At 40.7% G+C, this 19,702-nt stretch overlaps 2 protein-coding genes across 2 annotated transcripts in view; both read left to right on the top strand.

Annotated features, from left to right (window-relative positions):
- Positions 1-34: 34 nt before the first annotated feature.
- Positions 35-1,801, top strand: LOC119261801 (class I histocompatibility antigen, F10 alpha chain-like). The gene is made up of 3 exons (XM_037531538.1): positions 35-105; positions 1,094-1,389; positions 1,543-1,801. Exons 1-3 carry the CDS (start codon positions 35-37, stop codon positions 1,629-1,631), a joined length of 456 nt encoding a protein of 151 aa, XP_037387435.1. The 3' UTR covers positions 1,632-1,801.
- Positions 1,802-7,141: 5,340 nt separating this feature from the next.
- The window catches only part of LOC108414235 (BOLA class I histocompatibility antigen, alpha chain BL3-6-like), a 21,404-nt gene continuing 8,843 nt past the window's right edge, over positions 7,142-19,702 (top strand). The window contains exons 1-3 of the mRNA XM_037531352.1: positions 7,142-7,304; positions 9,398-9,655; positions 17,810-18,082. Coding sequence (XP_037387249.1) covers positions 7,256-7,304; positions 9,398-9,655; positions 17,810-18,082 — 580 coding nt within the window. The 5' untranslated portion in view covers positions 7,142-7,255. The remainder of the gene's footprint in view (positions 7,305-9,397; positions 9,656-17,809; positions 18,083-19,702) is intronic.

Genomic DNA, 19,702 nt, shown 5'->3' with positions numbered 1-19,702 from the left:
TGTGTAAGTAAAATACGAGTGCTGCTGCGCAGGGATGGCCAATATTTCCACACACTCCATCAATGGCTCAAGCTTCCCTGCCATTAAGGACACCTACAGCGAGCAGTATTAAGGGAAAACCTGCAGTACCAGTGTCAGAGAGCTGAACGTCACTGAACAGAAAATCAGGATTTTCCCTCCTTACTGTGATGAACATCACATTCCAAATGTCTGGAATCCCTGTTCAAAAGTTTGGGATCAATGTATTTAATAATATAAATAATATAAGTAATATAATATTACAATGTATTTATCAAGTCATTCCAAACGAGTGTATTTGTGAGTGAAACTTTAGTGAGAGAGCTGCTCGTTTTCCCTCCATGATTGGGGAAGGAAGAGGAAATTAAACATATTATTTTGTCTGATGTGGTAAAAAAGGTTAGTATTGCTTTCAGGTTGACATTTAAAGGTTGACTGTGAATGAAAATGACACAAGCAGAAAAAAGGAAACTGTAGTAAACTGTGGTCAAAACTACGGTCTAAATCCAGCAGATCTCCCTGAAGATGAGTTGATACACAAGTTGATACTGTTTACTGCTCCTCTGGCTGTGCCCCGTCACTCCACTCAAAAGAGTATTTCCTTCTGTAAAACTCAATTTGTTCATCCTGGCCTTCTTATCCAGTCCATTTCCTCTGCCTTTCCTGTTGACTCTGCTCCTTCTTCTCCTGAAGCTCATGCTATGTTGTTCATTGAGGCTCTCTCTGAGTCTCCAAATGCACTTAGTTCCTCTGAAAACCAAAACTGTGTCTTTTCCCACTCCTGCTCCTTGGTATACTGGTGAGCTCTGTACTATGAAGCAGGTTGGTCGCCGTCTGGAGCGACTTTATAAGAAGTCGAGCTCACCGTTCATGGTGAGAAACAATCTCTATATAATAACAGTAGAATCACTTCCTAACCGCTATATGATCAGTACATAAATCACTGTATAATCACTATATGCAATGTTGGTGGTGACCCCATTTTGCTAGCTGAAAGTGTTTCCGAAACGGACCACAAGAACAAAGCACTGCTTTCTAGTCAGCAGTGACTCTCATGCCTGTCTCACTGAGTCAGTCTACAGACTTCCTTTTCTATCTTTTTAGCCTTCCACTCTCTGCGCTGCTTCTACGCTGGGATCACACCGGACGTCAGTTTGCCAGAGTTCAGTGTTGTTGGTCTGGTGGATGGAGAGCAGATTGTTTATGATGACAGTAACGTTAAGGAGATGATCCCAAAGAACGAGTGGATAATGGAGGTTGATGCTGATAATCCAGATTACTGGAACATGAAGATGCAGAAGATTCAGGGTAGCCTGGATGACATGATGGCCAATTTGGTGACAGTAATGGAGCGGTTCAGTCCTACTGGAGGTGAGTGTGAATATACTCAGAGCTTTAAACACTGTTTTCTCTACTCTCTCTCTCATATGTGTGTGTGTGTGTGTGTGTGTGTGTGTGTGTGTGTGTGTGTGTGTGTGTGTGTGTGTGTGTACACATATATAATATAAAATTGTGTGCACACAGGTCTTCATACAGTGCAGGTGATCTTTGGCTGTATGATAATGGAACTAATAGAGGACACAACCACTACAGTTATGATGGAGAAGACTTAATCAGTCTAGACGTCTCTAGACTCCCACCTGGACTGCAGTGAATCCTAAAGCTCTTATTACCAAACAGAAGTGGGAGAGGATGGGTTCAGCCGTTTGGTGAAAGTCCTATCTGGAGAACATCTGAGTTGCGTGGTTAAAGAAGTATGTGGAATATGGCAGATCCAGTCTGGAGAGGAAAGGTACAGTGATCTGATCTGTTACTGTAACTGCAGTGGAGTTACTTCCAGAAAAGTACTACTAGGCTGCAATACATATTAGTTCATGTTAGAGCAGCTACGTATTCTGCTGTAGGGCTTTCCATCAGAGGCCCAGCAGTCGTGTGTATATACTGTACAAAATGAACACAATACTTGGCAAAAAACCCCCAAAAAACAACTGTATTATCACTTCTCTGAGACTGTGATGGGGTGGCCACTGCACACCAGGTTGGAACTCCAGACCCCTCAGCCTTTTTAGGCCCTGACTGCAAAGTGGAAAGCTGACTCCACAAAGAAACTTAAAAGACACCCTGCATTTTTGTTCTTACGCTGTGGGTCAGACAGCTCAAGAACTGGTTTGGAAACCAAGGGTACCCAAGAGATTAGACTGGAGAAGAGTTTTTATTCAGCCAAAACTGAGCACAGGGGGCAGGGACAGCTCTCTTTAACTAAAGCTCATTGCCTCTTAGGCTGCTCTCTGCCTCCCTCTGGTGGCAGGGACCAGTCTAGCAGTGCCTCTTACCCCTGGTTGGTTGGCTGCTCCCTATGTCCCCTTTGCAGCAGCACAGCATCATGTTGGCTGCCCCCGACAGGGGGTCCTTCACTATGAAATATGCATATTCAGAAATGTGAATCATCATGCACGCCGCATTGAAGATACAAACAAGATACAACATGAAAAATTTTATAAAAATCCTAAATTTATAATCACATAAATGTTAGTGTATGAGTCATGCATGCTATAAAATATATACACGAATAAATAATATAAATGTGAAACATATAATATGAATGCTGGTATAATATGGTGCTGTTTTTCTGTTTAAGAAGAGATAATAGTATAAATTCACTTCGATACTCATAACGCAATGCCCTCAAAGGGGAAGCACTTGAAAAGGCTGATTTAAGGACTTTCATTTTCTGAAAATACCATTACAGACACAGTCATTTTAATATTGTGTTATTTGAATTATACACACCTAATGTGATGTTATATTCGAGTCAATTTCCTGTTGTTAGAACCCAAAACAATAAATGTCCTATTAAATCATTACAGCCAAAATGCAATATTATTCAAACACTGTACAATCAGGCTACTGCTATACAGCCATTTCAAAAAATGACAGATGCGATCAAACTGCCGCCCTCCAGGGACATTTTTACGTTTTATGCAGGTTTTGGAAACAAAAGGTTTTATTAATTTAAAACTTTAAGATTGCCGTTTTGTTTTGATTATGATCATTTAGAGGCTTCAGGCTTGAGTCCAATTCAAGTCGAGTCGCAACACAGGTCAACATGCATTTTGACTTGAGGCCTCAGCTCCGGTATATGATGAATTAGTAAGTACAGAACAGCTCAAAGTGTCAAAGACACTTTGGCCACAAACTCAAATAAGCTGTCTTTTAAAGGGGAGGTTACATATAAAGGTTTGACTGGATTTTCACTGTATTTTTTAAATAAATAGATATGAAATAAAAAATGAAATGAAAAGGCATGCAGCTTTGAGTTACCTTGATCTAGTCAAGTTCTTCACTCAAATGTATTTGGTACTTTAGTATTTTATTTAAGTCAACAGTACAGTTTAGGCTACAAATGCATAAATGAATGTGGTAAGTTGTAATGCGGAGCGATGAGGCGGATGCATGTGCAGAGGTAAGCGACTTTTATTTAGGGCAAATCCGGGGTCATAGTCGAGACAGTCCAGGTTCAGAATGACTAAAACTACCCCTGACTAAGAAAGTGGAACCCACAGATAGAAGCCAGGGTGCTGTCTTGGAGGCTGGAGCTGTGTTCTTTAACAACACTAACTAAACTGCGACGGAAAGGAAACTGCCTGCAGGACAGGTTTAACTACAGTGACTGAGGTGGATGATGATCTGCTGAGAACACGTACTGGCTAACCTAACTCTACTCTCCTAGTTAACCCTAACCTGGTTATTAGACTTTTATTAGATTGGTTTTACATTTGTTTTTTGCAGTTCTTTTGCAGTTCAACGAAAATTGTTGAAACTGAATCAGCCGTCATGTATAACAGACAGTAGTTTTCAATCCAAAGCCCAGCAAATGAGAGGCTTCAAGGGAAATGTTAGGCAGTTTTATAAGCAGTTTAGTCCTTTGAATGACAAAGAGTTGTCATTATTCTGAGGATTGAAAAGGGAAACGTGCCAAACGGCAGTGATTTATTGTATTCATTTGATCTCTCAGCTCTCAGACAGAGTGGACGAGGTTCTATAGCTAATTTCAGGTTTTACAGTATATCTCCTTTAAAATACACAGTACCAGTGTGCAGACTTTTTGTTAGCTTATTTACTTTATGTAAAATCTGATTCAATATTTAAAACGCAATGACAAGTGTTGAATTTTAATGTAATGCTTCCAACAGACAAAAAATACATATATGTTTAAAAAAATAATTAGTACTGTAAATTTGGTAATACTGAGTACTGAGACTCGTACACTCATCTGTCTATCTGGGACAAAAAGACTATACAGACTGAGAACTTTTAATTTGCTGCATTTCTTGGTTATATTTGAAGGATCCTACAGAACAGGACAGCCTTCAGTGATGTAACAGCAGAGAAGCAAGGCGCTCATTGTCTGCTTTCTCCGCTTTGAGAGATATCTGGTGACTGATTAGGCCTTGTAGATGTTGTGCTAGGTGACCATGGTAACCCATCACGCTCAAACAGATTGAACTCAGAGTGAGCTTCAGAGTTTCAGGGCCAAGAGTCATGAAATAACTCTGCACTCATCATTCAGACAAACAGAAAATGTTTAAAAGGTCCATATCCTACATTTTTCTGGTTTATTAGGTTTATCAAAATTGATTTTTTCCCAAGTTTCAGTTATGATGTTTATGTGGGTTTATGCATGATTTGCTCATGAACATGTCCTGTTGTATGGACTAGGGAAGTGGCCGATATATATATATATATATAGAGATATATATATATAGAGATAGATAGATAGATAGATAGATAGATAGATAGATAGATAGATAGATAGATAGATAGATAGATAGAGGGAGAGAGAGAGAGAGAGATTATGTTTAGATATTACATCAATCTACTTCACAGAAAACATGATTTTTCATTAAATGTGCCCTTAAAAACTAACATCATATGGTTCATAGTAAAACATGACTAAAACTATAACCCAATAGCAGAAGAAAGCTCTTTGTTTCCTACAATAATAAAAATAATAATAATAATAACAAGCTCATTCAAAAGATTATAGAGTCAAGCACAGCAGTGTCACCACCAAAACTTCTGAAACATTAGAGGTTTGATGAAGACTGATTTCATACGACATGCTGTTTTACTGGTCTCTTCATGTAGCTCCTCAGACAGGTAATGAAAATGGAATTACTATAAGAACTACGCCGATCAATCATAACAGTCTGACCACCTCCTTGTTTCTGCGCTCATTGTCCATCTTATCAGCTCCACTGACCGTATAGCTGGTCTTTGTAGTTCTACAGTTACAGACTGTAGTCCATCTGTTTCTCTGATACACTGTTACCCTGTTCTTCAGTGGTCAGGACCCCCATGGACCCTCACAGAGCAGGAACTATTTGAGTGGTGGGTCATTCTCAGCACTGCAGTAACACTGATGTGGTGGTGGTGTGGTAGTCTGTGTTGTGCTGGTCTGAGTGGATCAGACACAGCAGTGCGGCTGGAGTTTTAAACACTGTGTCCACTCACTGTCCACTCTATTAGACACTCCTACCGTGTCGGTCCACCTTGTAGGTGTAAAGTCAGAGATGACAGCTCATCTGCTGCTGCACAGTTTGTGTTGGTCATCCTCTAGTCCTTCATCAGTGGTCACAGGACGCTGCTGTCTGGATGTTTTTTGGTATTTTTCCATGTGTTCCAGTTTCATGTATTTTGATTGAACAACGGAAGAAGAGACCTGGGCTGCGGAAAAAAAGACGAGAAAAGAAAGACAGATGGCTGCTATCAACATATGCCATGCGTAATCTATGGGTTGCCTTGTGTTTTGAAAAAATGTTTGTGGTGATAATCTTGTGGGCTCACTTGACTTTAGTCTGGTTGAGTTTTGCCCAGCAGTACTCTCAGAAACTGGGTGAGCAAGTGGTAGAACTAGCTAGAAGAGAGCAAGAGCCCTGTTTGCAAAAACAAACACATCTCGGCATATCTGCATATCTGATCTGCTGCCAGGCCTTTCTAAGTTAGAATGGGAAACAGATGGACTACAGTCTGTAACTGTAGAACTGCAAAGTGAAACTATACGGTCAGTGGAGCTGATAAAGTGGACAGTGAGCGCAGAAACGAGGAGGTGAACTTAATGCTGTGCTAAGCTAAATCATAGCTGACAAAACAAATGAAGAAGATGAGAAGAGTAAAAAGCAACATTGTCCCAAATGATGACGATGAAGAGGCTGGACACAGTACAGGTCAGCAGAGCGATGTGCTATAGTTTCATTATTTAGATATGTAATAGTTTTAAAGCGATGTATACGGTGTCAGACGTATCTGGGGGTTTTAAAGAGTTTATACAGTGGATGCTACAGTGTGTCAGTGTGTGTTTGGGTTGGACCTTTCTTCCACCTACTGTCATGGACAACCCCTAATAGATGACATGGCCTACAATGTTGAATTTAACTGAATGAATGCCATCCAGTAGGCACGCCAGGACTTCTTGCTTGGGCTACTGTACCTGTCCCTCTACTGACACACCTCCCGTTTACATTTAGCTTCACCAAGTTTGCCTTTTACAGGGAAAATGTTTCTGCATATTTTTGATATTTTAAGCAGTAAAAGAATAAATAATAAAACAATAAAAGGCTGTTTAACCCATGTCCTTCTACTTCAAGGAGCAAGCATACATTGTAAATGAGAAATCTAGTTATTGAATAGTGACTGTACAGCCAGTTCAACTGCACCCTAACTTGCAGCTTGTACTACACTGAGGTTCTCCATACTGCAATGATAATGTGCAGGCCAGTCAAGTTCTTCCACACCAAACTGGCTCATCCACGTCTTTATGGACCTGCTTTGTGTACTGGTGCCCAGTCATGTTGGAGCAGGAAGGTGCCATATACATATATATATGTATATATACTGTATATATAAAATGAAGTACTGAAGTATTCAGAATTCACAGTGTTGGTTTTTAACACATTTGTTTTGAGTGTTAGATGCGGTCAGACAGAAATGTGGAATCCGTTGCAGTATCATTTTGGTATTTGGTATCCGCCCCATGATTTTTTCTTGTTTCCTATTGGTCAGAGCTCCAGAGTCCCTAATTCTCAGATGTAAACTGCTCCCACTCTTGCTGAGTCTTGAGAGCAGAAAGCAGAAGCATCTTCAGGTGGATGAAGACATGGACCGATTGTTTTGTCTGGATTGAGGAATTTATTTCTCTTATTAAGGTTCCAGTCCGCAGTGAGAGACGGGATGCGTCATGAAGTCCCTGCTGCTCCTCATCTTCACTCTTCATCTCACTTCAGCAGGTCAGTCTAAAGGCTAACGCTGAGTTTGATCAGTTTCCCTGATTGAAAATGGGAAACTGTGGGTTCTATGTTATATACATATATCGGAGAACATATAACGGAGTGTACAGTTACATACTGGGCCTGTAAAGGCTGGAGCTGGGAACTGAGCCATTTTCCCCATCTGCTACAAAGTGGAAAAACACGGAGGAGGCCACCTATGAAAGCAAGCATAGTTTGCAACAAGCCCTCCAGTAAATAGTAGCAATCCCTGCTGAAAAAGGACCATCAGAAACTATTTGCTTTTTAATGGGAATTGGCTTTATGGTTTCTAAGAGAGACCACTAGTTTCCTTTAGAACTCCTTTAGATCCCACTAGGAATCAGATGTACTTCATATAAGCCACTGATCACCCGTTAAACCAGTAGGATCCTTTACACTGTGATATCTGTCCATTAAAAAAACTGGCTCTAACAGTAACTAAAAAGAGTGTGTGTCTCAGTATAAAACTCACTCTTTCCTCACAGATGTCCACTCTAGCTGCTGCTCTGTCTCCCTCAGAAGACAGAAATGGGTTGGGAATGAGTAACGGCATTTGGAAAGCAGCAGTAAGAAAAAACTACAGCTGTTTTCATGTATTTAACAATCCTCACGAAACCTGGAAGCAGTCAAACAGCACACTTCAAAGAACTAAGGGGGCTTCAGCTCACTATGAAGATGTTTATATTCTAAAAAAGAAAGTAGAGATTTACTGAAAGACATAGAGACGGATTACACAATTACACAATGACTGAGCAAACACTCAACAAGTCTCGTTTTAAAATGCTTCCAGATGGAAGTTCCATCTGGAACTGGTTGACTAAAGGTTGAAGCAGGTCTACACAGTTAGGAATGAAGGTTCTGTGCAGGAACATTTTTCATTAATCAAGGTCCAAACAATGTAAATGTTCCTTCAAATGTATAAGGGTGGTTTTAAGGTCTGATTGTGGACCTTACGTCAGGTTCTCCAGGTGAAAAGTTGGTATTTGTTCCTTTTCATAACCGAATGTTTTAAAACCGAACAGTAGAATAAAAGTCCTGGAGGCGAGGCGGGGTGTGTGGACTAGCATCCACCAGCAGTACACACCCTGCAGGTGGATGAAGACCAAGCAAAATAGACCAGAATGATCATGAAAAAGATGAAAAGATGTGACATTTTAAATGCAGTCTCAAGAAAATGGTACGAGATGAAGATTAGCTAGACTGGTGGAATGGATCTGCATAAACAGCACATCGCCAGAGTTCAGAACATTCCAGTTGCTTACTAAAACGTTGCCAACAGAATAGTGCATGGCGTTACTGGAGGAGCCCTTGATAATATACAAGCTCTTGCAAGAATCGAACTGACTTCCATCAAGCACCACACTTCACTTCTAGGTTTCTTTAGGAACTCTCTTCTTTTTAGTCTGCCCTCAAGCACCTTTAGGAAGAACTTACAGGCTGGGAATAAAGCTCACCCGCCTGCCTCTTAGTATTTCATTTACAAGCCATTATCTGCATTCTAAGATACCTTTGTGCAAAATATATTAATTTAATAAGAGGACACATTAAAAATGTAATATTTAATACATATTGTAATAATGTGTGTTTATTGCTTCAGTGGTCTTCTCATTCCACAGTGATCAGTTCTAGAACACACTATAAATAAATACATAACTAAATAGTGTATTTAAGAAGCCCTGCGATGGACTGGCGACCTGTCCAGCATGTATCCTGCCCTCCGCCCGATGACCGCTGGGATAGGCTCCGGCACCCCCTGCGACCCTGAGGGAGAAGCGGCTTAGAAAATATGTGTGTGTGTGTGTGTGTGTGTGTGTGTGTGTGTGTATTTAACAAGTTAGCTATCGAGCTGCCTTAACATTTTGAGTTAGTTGAACTTCTAATACTGGGTTACCAGCTCTGTCAGCTTATTACTTGTTCTGTTCATTCAAAACTTTAAGGCAGCTCGATGGGAACTAACTTTTTGAGGTTGAAGCACAAGATTTTTTGCAGTGCAGTAGCCTTTAATTTACAGTTGCATTTATATGAGACATATTTTAAATGACGATTTTTTTTTTTTTTTTTTATCTTTACAGCCAACCACGCTCTGCGATTCCTCCTCACGGGCATCACACCACGAATCAACTTCCCAGATTTCACTGCTGTTACTCAGTTGGATGGACTTCAAATCGGGTATTATGACAGTGACAGCAAAGTGATCCGAAAGGTAGACTGGATAAACAACACTGTGAATGAAGATCCGTGGAATTCGATGGCAGAGGATGCACGTCGCTATCAGGAGGCCTTCAACCTCAGTATAGCTACATTAATGCGGCGCTTCAATCACACTGAAGGTCTGTGTATATGTTTATATAGGTGTGTGCACAAACAGCACTGTACACTCTGGGTCAGAGACCCTTTTGTTTATATAATTTCCAGTATAAACAGCCATAAAGCACAAGCTGCCTCATTTATTGTCTTTCATGTGCATGAAATGGCTAAATGAGGTATATCTGAGAAAATCACACATGAAGGGAAAGTCAAAGGATGGGGTCGTGGAGTCACATGATTGCGTAGGTTACAGCAACAAGGCGTTACTCTTCTTTTTGTTGGTGTGTTTGTTTGTTTCATGCTTTACTGTATCTTATGTTGATTACTTGAAATGATGCATATTTGGCACCACATCAATGTCAAAACTAGGGGGTGCAAAAACACAAGATGAAAAATATAACCTTGCAAGTTTTAACAATTCATGTGTAAATATCCACAAACGTAAACGTGAAACTCTCAATGTGAAGTGTGAAAACTGAAATGAGCACAGAGAGAAGTCCTCTGTGCGTATTTATCATCATATCACGCCCCATGTGAATTACTTTCTACATTTACTTTCTACAGAATTACTTTTCTAAACTACTTTCTGTGCTCGAGTGAAATTTTTGTGCTTGGGTTTTGGATTGGGGTGGTTTTGACACATGTTTGACACATGGTTTGTCAGCAAATGCTATTGGCTGATGGCTCCTGGTGTTGTGGCTGACAGCACAGAACGAAAAGCCCTTCTCCAGAAGACAAACACGGTGGACGAAGACGGACATTGGCAGGTGAGTAAGGTTAAAAGCAAGCTCTGGTTTATCTAAATTACAAGAATAATGTAATAGTCAAGCTTAACATTTTCATGCATTTACTGATTCTTGTTGCCCACTTACCTGTTCCCCCATCAACTTTTTGTGAATGTAGATCACACCATGGTAAGTGAGATAATGCAAGGAGGAAAATTTTGGGCTAGACTTCAGTCCTGCTTCTGCGGGTCGCGAGAAGGCCAACCCCCCAAAAAATTCCAGATTAGATGGAGGCCAGCCGTTCATGTGCTTGGCGGAGGTCCTGGATTTGCGTTCGTCCGTGGTAAGCTTCCAAAGACCATCGTCCGAGTAGTTGGAACACATGGTCAAGGGGCCCTTGGCGAGTAGCAGAGGAAGCTGCCCCGATTCTGAAGGAAGGCAATGAGAGAACTAAGCATAAGAGTTTGTGGAACTAGCGACTGGAGACCACAGAGCTAGTTTCCGTGATGAAGAGTGGGTCTGATTGCTGGGCATTTTGAGAGAGCCAGAGTTAGTGTAGCTGTGCCAGAGGTACATATGGCTCTGAGATAAGAGTTCATTTTAAATAAGTACACAGGAATGCGTTTGCCAAATTGGTTTGTTTTGCTGTGTTTGATATTATAGATCATAGTATCTGAGTTTAACTTAGTTAAATCTGATAGGCAGGGATGTAAAACAGGGTTGAAAGTTTCTGTTTGAGCTACATATTTTGAACATCTCATGAATCTGAAGAAAGCGAGGAGAAAAGAGGCTTCTAAAGTAGTGGATAGTTCTTTGAGGAAGAGGCCAGCATATAGTGTCTGAATGCAGTGGTGAAGGATATCACAAGTTAAGGGTGGCTGACGTGGTGGAAGGCGAGGTTCATTTCTTTGGATTCCTTTTAGTAAAAGTATGATCTGAGGGTAGTTTGTCATTGTGTGTTTGGTTCCACTGATGAGCTTCGTAAAGAAATGAATCCCAGCTAAATAGACTCTTAAGATGGAAGAGCAAAAGGTTAAATATGAACTGGCAAATGTGAGGAAAGCAACTGTCATTGAAAGATTGTCTGAAGGGAACGGCAAGCTGTGGAGTGCATGGAAGTGCCGGAAAGATTTCCATCCAGACCAATAGGTCAACAGGGTATGGGGCACAATATAATATTGTTTCTTTAGCTTGGAGGAGGAGGTGAAAGAACCGCTGGTCGGTTGGAGGATGGAGTCTAAATATGAAGGGGGATAAATATGATGAATGCGTTGGATGAGGCTCTGCTTGAGGTGCCAATGCTTTGAATTTTTTAAATTGAAAACAAGAGAGTCACCAATAGCACTGAAATGGCCTGGGATGTGAATGGCTCAAAGAATAACCTGATGTTGGATTGTCAAGTAAGGCAACATAGGAATGGCACGAGTTTTAGGCATTTAGAATGTTCTTTGTTGATTATATGTACAACTGCAGAGTTGCCAGAGTGGATGAGAATCACTCATCCTGTCCATTCGTGTCCTCAAAGGAGTACAGCAATGATTTGAGAGAAAGCAAAGCAAACTCCAGAGGCCAAGGAGAAGAAGCTTTTGGTTATTTGAGCAGTATTCTTTCTGCGCTCACGAGTTTCACGTTTACGTTTGTGGAAGGGATATTTACATACGAATTGTTAAAACTTGCAAGGTTATATTTTTCATCTTGTGTTTTTGCGCCCCCTAGTTTTGACATTGATGTGGTGCCATAGCTTCAGCTTAAGCCTACCACGCTTCTTATGTAAGTGATCCTTTTTCTGTTATAAAGCACTTTGTAAATGTGCTATAGAAATAAAATTTACTTATTAGAGCCCCCGGGACCCTGAGGGAGAAGCGGCTTAGAAAATGTGTGTGTGTGTGTGTGTGTGTACTTATTAGAGAAAGCTCATCAAAGTTTTTTTTTATAAGACAGCTTAAGAAAATTAATGTTAGTAGAGACGCTATGATAATATAATAATAATAATAATAATAATAATAATAATAATCTTTATTTGTATAGCACCTTTCATACATACATGCAACTCAAAGTGCTTTACAGAATAAATAAAAAGAAAACAAAGATAAGCAAAACACATTAAAAGAAATAAAGATAGAAGGAAACAAAATAAAATAATGAAATAAACTGAAAAAGATAAAATGAAAGAGATAGAACAGACAAAAGTTTCTTAACTAAAAGCAGATCTAAACAGAAAGGTTTTAAGATTACTCTTAAAGCTGTACAGGGATGTAATGCCTCTTAGCTCCTCAGGAAGAGAGTTCCAAAGCTTTGGGCCGTAGTGGCTAAAAGCACCCTCGCCAATCTTTAACCGGGTTTTAGGAATCACCAGTAGATTACTGTTTGAAGACCTGAGAGACCTGACAGGAACATATCTCACCATCATTTCACTGAGGTAAAGAGGAGCAAGACCATGAAGACATTTAAAAACCATCACCAGAACCTTAAAATCTATTCTAAAACTGACAGGTAACCAGTGCAGTGAGTGGAGTGCAGGTGTAATATGATCTCTCTTTCTTCTCCGGGTCAAGACCCTTGCAGCAGCATTCTGAACTCGCTGTAGGTGAGAGATAGAGCTCTTTGGGAGAGCAGATAAAACAGCGTTGCAATAATCTAACCTTGATGTGATAAATGCATGGACAAGTTTTTCACTATCAGCAGGAGAGAGCATATCTCGGACCCTAGCGATGTTTCTAAGGTGAAAATAAGCTGTCTTGCATGTAGTCATGATGTGTGATTTAAAGCTGAGCTCATTATCAAAAGTGACGCCCAAGTTCTTAACACATTGTTTGGCCTTCAGATTCATTTGATTTAAATAAGTCTGAACATCATTCTTTTGTGAATCACTGCCAATAACAAGAACCTCTGTCTTCTCTTTATTTAATTGCAGAAAATTGTCTGACATCCATGTCTGTATATCACCTATGCACTCAAACAGTGTGCTAATTGATTTTAGGGCTTTAGGTTCTAAAGAAATGTAAAGTTGAGTGTCATCTGCATATTGATGATAACTAATACCATGTTTGTTAATGATATGCGGTAATGGAAGCATATATAGGTTGAACAGTAAAGGCCCAAGAATTGATCCTTGGGGGACGCCACAAGTTATTTTTTGACGTGTGGAGGAAGAGGTACCTAATGCAACATAGTAATCGCGCCCAGTTAGATACGATCTAAACCAGTCTAAGACTAAGCCACTAAGGCCTACCCAGCTCTGTAGTCGATCAATAAGTATTTCATGATCAACAGTGTCAAAAGCAGCGCTTAAATCTAGGAGAAAAAGGACTGAGAGTTTGCCTGCATCTTTATTCAATCTCAGGTCATTTACTACCCTAACTAGTGCTGTTTCAGTGCTATGGAGAGCTCTGAAACCGGACTGAAAAGTGTCATTTATTTGGTTTACTTTAACATAATCATTCAACTGGGTTGACACAACTTTTTCAATGATTTTGCTAAGAAAAGGAAGGTTAGATATAGGTCGATAATTATTGAGAAATGTGGGATCAAGATTTCTGTTCTTTAGTAGTGGTTTAACCACTGCAGTTTTAAGAATATTAGGGAATTCTCCCAGTTGCAAAGACTGATTAACAATCATTAGAACTTCATTAGATAATGAGCTCAGAACCTGCTTGAAAAAGCATGTTGGTAGAGGGTCCAGTTCACATGTAGAGGATTTAAGTGATGAAATCACGTCAAATAGTGTTACCATGTCGACTTCCTTGAAGTAAGACATATTACAGTTAGGATGACTAACTGATATCAGGGCTGGTAGTCTATTAGTGCTTGTTGCTATATTCTGCCTTAAATTAGTAATCTTGTCCCTAAAAAATATTGCAAACTCATCACATTTTTCAACTGAAACGGATTCAGGGAAGACATGGGAGGTGGGGTTTACTAGCCGATCTATACTTCTGAACAGGGCAGCTGAGTTATTACTGGTTGAGTCGATTAAGGTAGAGTAATAGTTTTTCCGTGCTGATTTCACTTCACTGTTGTAAGTCTGTAATGTTGTTTTATAGATATCAAAATGTACTACCAATTTTGACCTTCGCCAACGTCTCTCAGCCTGCCTGCAGTCTTGCCTGAGTTTTATAATAGATGTAGTGTTTCTCCAGGGCATCTTAATTCTTCCAGAAATAGTTTTAGTATGATATGCTTTTATAGACCTATTGTGGAAAATGTGTTCTCCATATGTGTCTGGTGTGGTAGGCAACGTAAATTTCCATCAGTTACACAACATCTTCCAGCTCATTCTGGGGTGCCGAGCTGCTCCTTGGAGATATAATCCCTCCAGCAGGTCCTGGGACAACCTCCAACAGGAGGCAGCCAGGGAGCCTCTTAATCAGACACCCAAACTACCTCAACTGGCTCATTTCAATGTGGAGGAGTAGCAGATCTACTCTAAGCTTCTGCTCTTTTTTGCCACTTGCATCAGAAATCTCATTTTTACCGTCATTACCCGAAGCTCATGACCATAGGTGAGGGTGGAGATGTAGACCGACTGGCAAAGAGATAAAAATACAGTGCATCCGGAAAGTATTCACAGCGCTTCACTTTTTCCACATTTTGTTTTGTTACAGCCTTATTCCAAATTTAATTATATTAATCTTTTTCCTCAAAATTCTACACAAAATACCCCATTGTGACCATGTGAAAAAAGTTTTCTCGAGAGTTTTGAAAATGTATTAAAATTAAAAAACAAAGAAATCATATTTACATAAGTATTCACAGCCTTTGCCATGAAGCTCAAAATTGAGCTCAGGTGCATCCTGTTTCCACTGATCATCCTTGAGATGTTTCTACAGCTTAAATGGAGTCCACCTGTGGTTGATTGGACATGATTTGGAAAGGCACACACCTGTCTATATAAGGTCCCACAGTTGACTGCATGTCAGAGCGCAAACACCAAGCATGAAGTCAAAGGAATTGTCTGTAGACCTCCGAGACAAAATTGTCTCGAGGCACAAATCTGGGGAAGGATACAGAAAAATTACTGCTGCGTTGAAGGTCCCAATGAGCACAGTGGCCTCCATCATTCGTAAATGGAAGAAGTTCGGAACCACCAGGACTCTTCCTAGAGCTGGCCGGCCGTCTAAATTGAGCGATCGGGGGAGAAGGGCCTTGGTCAGGGAGGTGACCAAGAACCCAATGATCACTCTGTCAGAGCTCCAGCGTTCCTCCGTGGAGAGAGGAGAACCTTGCAGAAGGACAACCATCTCTGCAGCAATCCACCAATCAGGCCTGTATGGCAGAGTGGCCAGGCGAAAGCCACTCCTTAGTAAAAGGCACAAGGCAGCCCGTCTGGAATTTGCAAAAAGGCACCTGAAGGACTCTCAGACCATGAGAAACAAAATTCTCTGGTCTGATGAGACAAAGATTGAACTCTTTGGTGTGAATGCCAGGCGTCATGTTTGGAGGAAACCAGGCACTGCTCATCACGAGGCCAATACCATCCCTACAGTCAAGCATGGTGGTGGCAGCATCATGCTATGGGGATGTTTCTCAGCAGCAGGAACTGGCAGACTAGTCAGGATAGAGGGAAAGATGAATGCCGCAATGTACAGAGACATCCTGGATAAAAACCTGCTCCAGAGCGCTCTTGACCTCAGACTGGGGCGACGGTTCATTTTTCAGCAGGACAACGATCCGAAGCACACAGCCAAGATCTCAAAGCAGTGGCTTCAGGACCACTCTGTGAATGTCCTGGAGTGGCCCAGCCAGAGCCCAGACTTGAATCCGATTGAACATCTCTGGAGAGATCTGAAAATGGCTGTGCACAGACGTCTCCCATCCAACCTGATGGAGCTTCAGAGGTACTGCAAAGAAGAATGGGCAAAACTGCCTAAAGATAGGTGTGCCAAGCTTGTGGCATCATATTCAAAAAGACTTGAGGCTGTAGTTGCTGCCAAAGGTGGTTCTACAAAGTATTAAGCAAAGGCTGTGAATACTTATGTAAATATGATTTCTTTGTTTTTTAATTTTAATAAATTTTCAAAACTCTCGAGAAAACGTTTTTCACATGGTCACAATGGGGTATTTTGTGTAGAATTTAGAGGAAAAAGATTAATTTAATTCAATTTGGAATAAGGCTGTAACATAACAAAATGTGGAAAAAGTGAAGCGCTGTGAATACTTTCCGGATGCACTGTATCTCTGAGAATATGGTCATAAGCCTCTCTGAGTTCACAAAGCACATGTAGACTGGGTTGGTAAACCTCCATGCCCCTTCAACAATCTACGCAAAGTAAAAAAAATGGTTCATTGTTCAATGGTTGGGACGGAATCTGCCTGTTTCTCCTTAATCCAAGGTTCAACTCAGAGTTTCCCTTCCAGCACCAGAGTTGACACACACTGTCAACGGTCCCCCTTCTTAAAAATAGGAATCACCACCCTGATCTCCCAGTCCAAGGATACTGTTCTTGAGGTCCATGTGACATTGTGAGGCATGTCACCCATGACAGCCTTACAGCATATAGAGCCTTAAGCTTTTCCAGGTGAATCTCACCCTGAAGTTTCTCAAAGTGCTCTTTTCACCAACCAACAGTCAGAGTTTCTCTGCCTCTGCTGAGTACAGCTTGAGCAAAGCCACTCCAAACAGTCGTGAGTTGCTGAATTGCTGTCCAGAACATCTTTAAAGCCAAACAAAAGTCTTTTTCCATAGCCTCTCTAAACTCCTTCCATGTTTCAGACTTCTACCAAAGCCAGCGCTGCTGCTTTTTAGCCTGTTGCTAACTATCTGCTGAGTCAGGAATCCTGCAGGCCAACCAGTCCCTAAAGGGCTCCTTCTTCAGCTTAATAGCCTCCCTCACCACCTGCAGGTTCTTGAGTTGCCAACCTAACAAGCACCGACAAGCTTTTGAGTACCTCTTTTGGTTCCTTTAGGATTAAAACTGGCCTAATAACGTCCATGACTCTCCACTGTGAGGGAAGGGAGTCCAGAAACTACACTGAATTCAAAAGAATGGTCTGTTGTATGTTTACTAACTACAGAATGTATCCTCTCCAATGTGGCTCCAGCATCAACAGAAAGTGGCCCATGCATGGCCAAAGCAATGTATATAATTTAGATATAATGTAAATTTCAGTAGTGTGTAATATGGCTGCTGTCCCACAGACAGAAGCTGTACATGCAGGTTCTTAACCTGTGCTTTACAGTATAACTCAACTCCACAGTGTGAGTTATGATCAGATCTTATCTGCTTAGCTTAACCACAGCACTTAGTGCCTTTAAATACCATAGAAAATTCCAAACATATCATGTCACATCTATATCAGTCACCTGGTATAGGATGGCAGTTGGACAAGTAACAGATATTTCAGACAAAAAAACAAAAATGAAACAAAATAAACTTTTTTTCTTATTTTATGAATGTTTAAATGAAGACTGAGAGAAAGAAGACAGTGATGTTCTCATGTTTATCTCTGCAGGGATTCACACATGGCAGTGGACGATCGGCTGTGGGCTTCATGACGATGGAACTAAGAGAGGATACAGCCGATACGGTTACGATGGAGAAGATTTCCTCAGTCTGGATCTGAACACCTCCAACTGGACTGCAGCCAACGCTAAAGCTGTTACTACCAAACGGGAGTGGGAGAAGACGGGCAAAGCTGAAGGCCATAAGAAGTTTCTGGAGAACGATTGTATTGAGTGGTTAGAGAAGTATGTGGAATTGGGAAGAGCCAGTCTGGAGAGGAAAGGTAAAGTGTGTTAGCTTTAATGAGGCCCTGATCAAAACTGGATTCACCCATAACCTTAACTTAAACCACACATCTACATCCTCCCTCAACGATTCCCTTTATAACTGTCATCTGCTGCTAATGTTAGGAACACAGTAGGTCTACCGTTACATTTATGTACTTGAATAAGTTACTGATACAAAAAAAAAAAGATTTTGAATGTAGTTTCTAATTTTTAGAGACAAAAGATATAAGAAAGCTCCTGGCTAATCTTATGATTAATGTTTGTAATGGTCCACTTAAACGCTCCAGGGACATTCTGAGATCTTGGTACATCTGGATGAAGTAACTACATTTATGGAAAGATCACAAGTGAAGTTAAGCTTGTAAACTCAGAATATATTGTCAATAATTTAACAGTGTCTTGGCTAAGCAGTAATAATTAACATTAGTAAACTGATAATAAGCTCTTTTTAAATTCACCCTATAGAGCTTTCAAACATTTTTAATCACTCGCTCAACTTTAATGAGACTGTAATTCTGTTTTCAGGAGATTTGCTTTCGGTTTCTCAAATAAATTTGTTGGGATATTTTTATACACTTCCAAAGTTCAGTCTCAGAAGTTGCATTTTCCACGTCTTTCCAGATTTGGATAATCCCTCTTACCAATTTAGGCTCATCAGTCCATGAAACCTCACTTCACATCTCAGATGTCCAGTTTCAATGTTCTAGTGTGTTTCCTTTTCACAGTTAGTTCTTCTTGACAGCCACGCATAATTTTATCGCACATGTTATGGAAGGATGTTACACATATAGACAAAAACACCAGACAGCAAGTAGCAATAAATAAAGAAGTGGCACCAAACAAACAGGTGACTCTCAGTAAGGAATGAGGTAGATAGCAGTGATAACATTAAACTATGAATATACAGTGTAGAAGGTGTAGTGCTCTATGCTATGAGATGTTAGAGGCCACAAGTGAGGTAATATGTTATACAGTAAATGATTAAATAATACAGTGTAATGCTGAAATATATACAGTTCCTCTGAATATGGTACAGTATAGAGTGCTGAGAGCTCTGAAGGCCTGGAGGAGGCAGGTTTCTGAGGCAGGTGATGTACAGTTTGGTGCTTTGAAAGAGAAAAGACCAGCATGAGGATGAATAAGTGTCCTGAAGTGGTGGGAGGTCAGTGCCTGTGATTTAAGAAGCCGTTCTGACTGTTCTCTTTAAGAGTCTGAGGTCCTGGGCAGGCCACATTATGATCCACCAGTCAGAACTCATTCTGTGGTACAGTGGTAACAGATGACCATAACAGATGTTCATGTGTTCATCCCAAAGCTTTTAAGTCTCCTCAGGAAGAACAATCCGTGCTGTGTTTTTTTGAGGGCCCTGCTGGTGTTCAGGGAACGAGAGAGGGAGTCTGACAGCTGCACACTCACAGAACTAAAACTGCTGACACTTTCAGAAGGTGAGCCACTGATGCCAATAGGAGTTTGATCTCGGACTTTTCACAATGAGCTCCTTGGGTGTGGTGACATTCAGGGCCGGATTATTGTTGTGACACCAAACAGACAGCTCTTATATCTCCTCCTGTAGGCAGACTCATCATTATTGCTGTCCAGTCACAGTGGTGTCACCT

Source organism: Pygocentrus nattereri, chromosome 20, assembly GCF_015220715.1.
Source record: "Pygocentrus nattereri isolate fPygNat1 chromosome 20, fPygNat1.pri, whole genome shotgun sequence".
In the NCBI taxonomy this organism is placed as follows: Eukaryota; Metazoa; Chordata; class Actinopteri; order Characiformes; family Serrasalmidae; genus Pygocentrus; species Pygocentrus nattereri.
This window is presented reverse-complemented; position numbering and strand designations above follow the sequence as displayed.

Bases quoted from the DNA above. Each gene is read 5' to 3' on its own strand.
- LOC119261801 (XM_037531538.1), top strand. From the start codon at position 35: ATGGCCAATATTTCCACACACTCCATCAATGGCTCAAGCTTCCCTGCC. The intron at 106-1,093 runs GTATTAAGGGAA...TCACTGAGTCAG, and splicing joins AAGGACACCTACAGCGAGCA to TCTACAGACTTCCTTTTCTA. The intron at 1,390-1,542 runs GTGAGTGTGAAT...GTGTGCACACAG, and splicing joins GCGGTTCAGTCCTACTGGAG to GTCTTCATACAGTGCAGGTG.